Consider the following 6,911-nt stretch of genomic DNA (forward strand, 5'->3'; position numbering starts at 1 on the left):
ACGATGCGTTTGTTTCTGAAAATTATTTTTTAATTTTTTTTTATTATTAAAAAAATTAATCAACAAAAAACACTTTTCAGTTAAAAAAATTTGACTTGATTTTCAAGAAAGTGTTTTTCTTTTTTATTATGTTTGTTTTTCAGAAAGTGGTTTCCGAGAAATCACTTTCCAAACTTTCTTGTATTTATTTGATATTAGAAAAGTTGGTCAACGGAAAATACTTTCTAGTAAAGGAAAATTTAACTTTGTTTTACAATTTCATTCCTTATAATTTGTTTTTATATTAACTCTGGTCCTCATTTTTATAATTATTATTTACTTTTCCCCTATTATTTTTTAATTGAAATTTTTTATCTAGTAAATTTGGTCTTTATTCTTTTGATTATTACTTATTTTATTTGAAATAATTTATAAAATATTAATTATTATAATTTTAATTTCTTCTTTTTTTTATTTTTTAGATTTGATCTCTATTATTTTGATTATTATTTATTTTATCTGAAATAATTTATGAAATTATATTTTTTTTTCAATTTCATTCTCATTCAACTTTTTAATTCATTCAACTTTTTAATTTGTAAGATTTATTCCTTATTATTTTAATAAATTTGAAAAAAATAAAATATTAATAAGTTATTTTTCAGCTCATTTTCTATAGTGTAATTAAACATTAAAAAATATTTTTCATTACACTATTAAAATTTAGAAAATAATTTACTTTTTAAAAGTAAATTATTTTCTAGCAAACAAACGAAATGAATACTTTAAGGAATATTTTGATTTGTTTTTAAAGTGTTATTAAAAAAATATATTAAACATTTAGCCTTGATTTATTGCTTAAATAGCTTGTTTTAAGGAAAAGATTTTATCCCCAGTAGAATTATGTTCCTCTCTACATCTAAAATGAGACGCTCTTGTTTTTTCAAGATTTATAGGATTACCCATATCTTTGGAAAATGCAACATATTATTATTTTATTGATTAATTTTTATTTATAGAATATTATATTTATGATAAAATATCTTAAATATTTCATTTTATTTTTAACTTTTTATTGGCAAAAAAAATAAATAAAGACCTATTTATTTTTATTATCATTCAAATTTATTTTATCTTTTTATGTGAAAATAAAATGAAAATGATAAGCAACAGGTTTTTATTGTTAAATGTTTTTGGTTCCATAGGGTTGACTGGACTTTCTGAAATTTCTTTTTCTACGATGGCTTGGAGGCTAGGAACTAGAGGGGAGAAGATGAAGATGAGTTATGGCAAAAAGAGAGAAATTAGGGGATTTGTTTTTCATAATTTGGTGATAAAGTTGTAACATTAAATTATTAAATGTTGGACTTTTTAGTTATTAAATCAATTATAATAAAAATCCTCTAATTATTTTTAAGTTTTTATTGACTAATATTTTGGGTGTTCAAGTTAGTATTAAGATACTTGAAAACTACGGTTGAAAAAAAAGCAATATGTAGAGTAATTTTCTCCTCTTAAAAGGAAGGAAGGAAACGAGCAATCACTGAGTTCACAAATTATATTAATTATCCCTAAAGCAATCAGAGCTGTAACATAATAAATGGCTCAACAAATTTAATGTTAATATATTAAAACCATATAAAAATATAATAAAATTTAATTTTAAATAAAAAAATTCGAAAATTTTAAAAATATAGCTTCAATACTAATCTCACACACAACCGAAGTCTATGTACTGACACTACTTTCTTAGATTCATTGTCCATTTGTGCGTGTCAAGGGAATATAGGGAGAGGGAGGGACCCTCTGCTTTCAAGTTGTCTACAGGCTTGATGGATATGGACACCCAAGATATGAAGGTAGGGTCATTTTCTTCGCCTTTGCATGACTAATTTGACAGCAGTGGTTCGTGGAAGATGCTGCTAGCTGCAATCAATTAATTGATACAGCGAGGGAGGGACCCTCTGCTTTCAAGTTGAATGCATCTCCCCATTCCAAAACGCACTTCATTTCATCTCTATTTCACAACTTTTTCTTCTCTCTTTTGCTCAATCTTTCTTCCTTGATTTCCCAAAGAAAACAAGAGAACATGGCAGCAGAGCTTTTTCTTACGTTTGCCATGGAGGAGACTTTGACAAGGGTCATTTCCATAGCTTCTGAAGGGATCAGACTTGCCTGGGGATTGGAAGGACAGCTACAAAAGCTCATGCAGTCCGTGACCATGATCAAAGCTGTGCTCCAACATGCAGCCAGAAGGCCCGTAACAGACGAGTCTGCGAAGCTTTGGCTGGAGAAGCTACAAGATGTAGCTTACGATGCTGAAGATGTTCTAGACGAGTTTGCTTATGAGATTCTCCGAAAAGACCAAAAGAAGGGAAAGGTACGTAACTGCTTTCCACTGCACAACCCTGTTGCATTCCGTCTGAATATGGGTCACAAAGTTAAGGAGATCAATGGATCACTGGTTGAGATTCAGAAACTTGCAATTGGCTTTGGGCTGGGAATTGCATCTCTACATGTAGAGAGTGCTCCTGAAGTTATCCGGGATATAGACCGAGAGACAGATTCCTTGCTTGAAAGCTCGGAAGTTGTCGTAGGAAGGGAGGATGATGTCTCTGAAGTTATGCAATTGCTGATTGGCTCGACTGATCAACAAGTTCTATCTGCTGTCCCTATAGTGGGGATGGGTGGCCTCGGAAAGACTACGATAGCAAAAAAAGTTTGTCAAGTAGCGAGGGAGAAAAAGCTTTTTGATGTAACAATATGGGTTTGTGTTTCTAATGATTATAGTAAAAGGAGGATTTTAGGAGAGATGCTGCAACAGAATAATAAATCTACTGGTAGCTGGTTGGGCACCTCTATTGATGCAATAATTGAGAACCTGAAGAAAGAGCTGGAAAAGAAAACATTTCTTCTTGTTCTTGATGATGTGTGGAATGAAGACCCTGATAAGTGGGATGATTTGAAGGAGCAACTGTTAAAAATTAACAGCAAAAATGGGAATGCTGTTGTTGTTACAACCCGCAGTAAGAAAGTAGCAGACATGATGGGGACTTCTCGGGGGATTCAGCACGAGCCAGGGAGACTTTCAGATGATCACTGTTGGTCCATTATCAAGCAAAAGGTGAGCAGGGGTGGAGGAGAAACAATACCTTCAGGCATCGAGTCTATTGGAAAAGAGATTGCAAAGAAATGTGGAGGTGTTCCATTACTTGCTAAAGTTTTCGGACTAACTCTTCACGGAAAGCAGGCAGAACAGTGGCGGTCAATTCTAAACAGTAGATTTTGGGATTCTCCGGATGGAGATAAGGCTATGCGCATATTGAGACTCAGTTTTGATCACCTGTCATCGCCATCACTGAAAAAATGTTTTGCATACTGTTCTATTTTTCCTAAAGATTTTAAAATTGAAAGGGAAGAGCTCATTCAACTTTGGATGGCTGAAGGTTTTCTCAGGCCATCAAATGGGAGGATGGAAGACGAAGGCAACAAGTGTTTCAATGACTTGCTTGCAAATTCCTTTTTCCAAGATGTTGAAAGGAATGAGTGTGAGATCGTAACAAGCTGCAAGATGCATGATCTTGTGCATGATCTTGCATTGCAGGTCTCAAAATCAGAAGTGTTAAATCTGGAGGAGGATTCGGCTGTTGATGGTGCATCTCATATTCGTCATCTAAATCGCATGTCTCGTGGGGATGATGAGGCAGCATTAACAGCGGTTGATGCTAGAAAATTGCGAACTGTTTTCTCAATGGTTGATGTATTGAATGGATCTTGGAAATTCAAAAGCTTGAGAACTCTCAAATTGCGAGGGTCTGGTATCACAGAGTTACCAGATTCGATTTGCAAGCTGAGACATTTGAGATATCTTGATGTCTCGGATACTGCTATCAGAGCATTGCCGGAATCCATCACCGAGCTCTACCATTTGGAAACATTAAGATTCACTGATTGCAAGTCACTAGAAAAACTTCCCAAGAAAATGAGGAATTTAGTGAGCTTGAGACATCTTCATTTTGATGATCCAAAGCTAGTGCCAGCTGAGGTGAGACTCTTAACACGCCTTCAAACTCTGCCTTTATTTGCTCTGGGTCCAGATCATATGGTTGAAGAGCTGGGATGTTTTAATGAACTAAGAGGAGAATTGCAGATAAGCAAGCTTGAGCAAGTGAGAGACAGAGAAGAAGCTGAGAAGGCAGAACTGCGTGAAAAAAGAATGCACAAATTGGTGTTTGAATGGAGTGATGATGAAGGCAACAGCATTGTCAATAGCGAGGATGTGCTGGAAGGCCTGCAGCCTCACCCAGACATAAGAAGCTTGACAATTGAGGGTTATGGAGGTGAAAATTTCTCATCATGGATATTGCAACTCAATAGTCTGATGGTGCTGAGATTGAATGGCTGCAGCAAGTTGAAGCAACTCCCAACACTTGGATGTCTTCCTCGCCTGAAGATTCTAGAGATGAATGGAATGCCTACTGTGAAATGTATAGGCAATGAGTTTTATAGCAGCAGTGACAGCGCAGGATTTCTGTTTCCAGCACTAAAAGAACTCACTCTATCCAGTATGGAAGGTCTTAAAGAATGGATGTTACCGGGTGGAGAAGTCGGTGCAGTATTTCCTCGTCTTGAAGGGTTGCGCATTAAGAAGTGTGGCAAGTTGGAAAGCATTCCGCTATGTGTTTTTTCATCTCTTGTACGATTTGAAATTATAGGATGTGAGGAACTGAAATATTTGTCTGGTGAGTTTCGTGGCTTCACATCTCTTCAAATTTTAAGGATGCGTAGCTGTTCAAAGCTGACATCCATTCCAAGCGTACAACACTGCACAACTCTAGTTGAAATGAGCATACGGTGGTGCGGTGAGTTGATCGCAATTGCTGGTGATTTCCGAGAATTGAAATATTCTTTGAAGAAATTAGATATTTTGGGGTGTAAATTGGGAGCTCTTCCAAGCGGACTACAATATTGCGCATCTCTAGAGGAATTGCAGATATTGTTTTGTAGTGAGCTTATCCATATCAGTGATTTACAAGAATTGTCTTCGCTTCGAAGATTAAAGATAATGTATTGTGAGAGGCTCAACCGTATTGATTGGGATGGTTTACGACAATTGCGTTCTCTTGTTTATTTAGAAATCAGTTGGTTTCGGAGTTTGAGTGATAGCCCAGAGGATGATTGCTTAGGCAGCCTCACCCAACTGAAGGAACTGAGAATCGGTGGTTTCTCAAAGGAGCTGGAGGCTTTTCCTACAGGACTTACAAACTCAATTCAACACTTGAGTGGGTCCCTCAAATCCCTATTCATATATGGATGGGATAAACTTAAGAGAGTACCACACCAACTTCAACACCTCACTGCCCTCGAGACATTGCATATAAGTGGTTTCAACAGATGGGAATTTGAGGAAGCATTGCCAGAATGGTTGGCCAACCTTTCTTTTCTTCAATCTCTTACTATTTGGAATTGCTACAATCTTAAGTATCTGCCAAGCTCAGCAGCCATTCAACGCCTCCCCAAATTAAAACGTTTGGAGATTTATGGATGTCCACATCTCTCGGCAAATTGTAGAAAGGAGAATGGCTGTGAGTGGCCCAAGATTTCTCATATCCCATCAATCAAGATAGAGGGTACACTTGTACAGGTAAGTTGGGATTTAAATTTCATGTCATTTAATAATAACCAATAAGATTATTAGTGAGATTACAAATACGATTAAAGGTATAATATTTAACCTATATTTGTTAAAAATTACAAATTTAATGATAATGACTTTTACTTTAATTCTCGCAAGAACATAAAAATAAAAATTGCCTAATCATTTCTTGCGTACGCCAATCACTTTTTAACTGAGCTAATTTCATTTAATAAAAACCAATAAGATTATTAGTGAGATTACTAACCAATCACTTTTTAGAGCTAAAAACACTCTTTAATCGACCCCAATATTTAGAAAAGAAAAGGGCAAACTTGGCTCCAGTTTATATAAAATATAAATTAATAAATTATATATTTATAATGTATTATCTAACTCCAACCAATACAAGTAAAAGTTTTTTTTATTTTTAAAAAAGTCAAATGTTAACTTAGATAAGTAGTGATAGGATTGATTTAAAATATAAATTTCAGTGGTGATTAAGAACATTATTTTTTGAAGGTAGTTAAACTATTGAAAAGGTATTTTAGAAATTTCTTAGATAATGATTTTTTCATTGATTTTTATAGTGGAATTTGTTTTTTTTATTTATTGTATTCATTGAATTGAATATGCTTCCTACACAGCTAAAGCTACTTTCAACATAAATCATAATATTTTTAGAAACTATGAAGCCATCCCATTTTCCTGATATTTTTTTCTCTACTCGATCAGTTGATTCATTCTGCATTTTGTAGTTTAGCGTTGTTTATATTTCCAAAACTAATACCAAGTTGGCTATTTTAACTATCATATGTGCAGCAAGACCTCGAAGACTCGGACCTCAAAGACTGAAGGAAGCCATGGAATGGTTATTTGAAGCTTATTCAGAATAATGTTTGTCAGGCTAGATATATGTGTGACCCGCACAATTTTCTCGTATCTTTATGAGATAAGTATATTTGTCAAAATGTAAGAAAATGGATGGAGCAGGCAGCTTATCACCAAGATAGAAGAGCTTAATATAGATATGGATGTGAATTCGTATGTGTAACTTCTATTATCTTATATTTGATTTTGTTATTTAACTTTAAAGGATTCGTTTTTTATGAGGTTATATATGTAGATGTTCTTGGGCAGGAAGAGAATTTCAAAGCTGAATTTTGTAATTGTAGAAAGAACAATGTTCTTACTGAATAGATGATTATGCTGATGTACTCCAAATTTCTGAAGAATTATTGTACTTTTTGTCTTGTAAATCTACCTTCATATTACATAATATGTTGTTATTAATTCA

General features: G+C 34.2%; 1 protein-coding gene across 4 annotated transcripts in view; it reads left to right on the forward strand.

Moving 5' to 3' along the window:
• Nucleotides 1–6,911, forward strand: part of LOC105107627 (putative disease resistance protein RGA4) — a 14,915-nt gene extending 8,004 nt beyond the window's left edge. The window contains exons 2-3 of one of the 4 annotated variants that reach the window (XM_011001629.1): nt 2,016–5,627; nt 6,441–6,911. In XM_011001629.1, coding sequence (XP_010999931.1) covers nt 2,016–5,627; nt 6,441–6,469 — 3,641 coding nt within the window. In that variant the 3' untranslated portion in view covers nt 6,470–6,911. Of the gene's footprint in view, nt 1–2,015; nt 5,701–6,436 lie in introns of those variants that run through there. The other 3 variants (XM_011001628.1, XM_011001630.1, XM_011001627.1) reach the window with 3 other exon arrangements.

This window comes from Populus euphratica, unplaced genomic scaffold (genome assembly GCF_000495115.2).
Source record: "Populus euphratica unplaced genomic scaffold, PopEup_1.0 scaffold267.1, whole genome shotgun sequence".
Taxonomy (NCBI): domain Eukaryota; kingdom Viridiplantae; phylum Streptophyta; class Magnoliopsida; order Malpighiales; family Salicaceae; genus Populus; species Populus euphratica.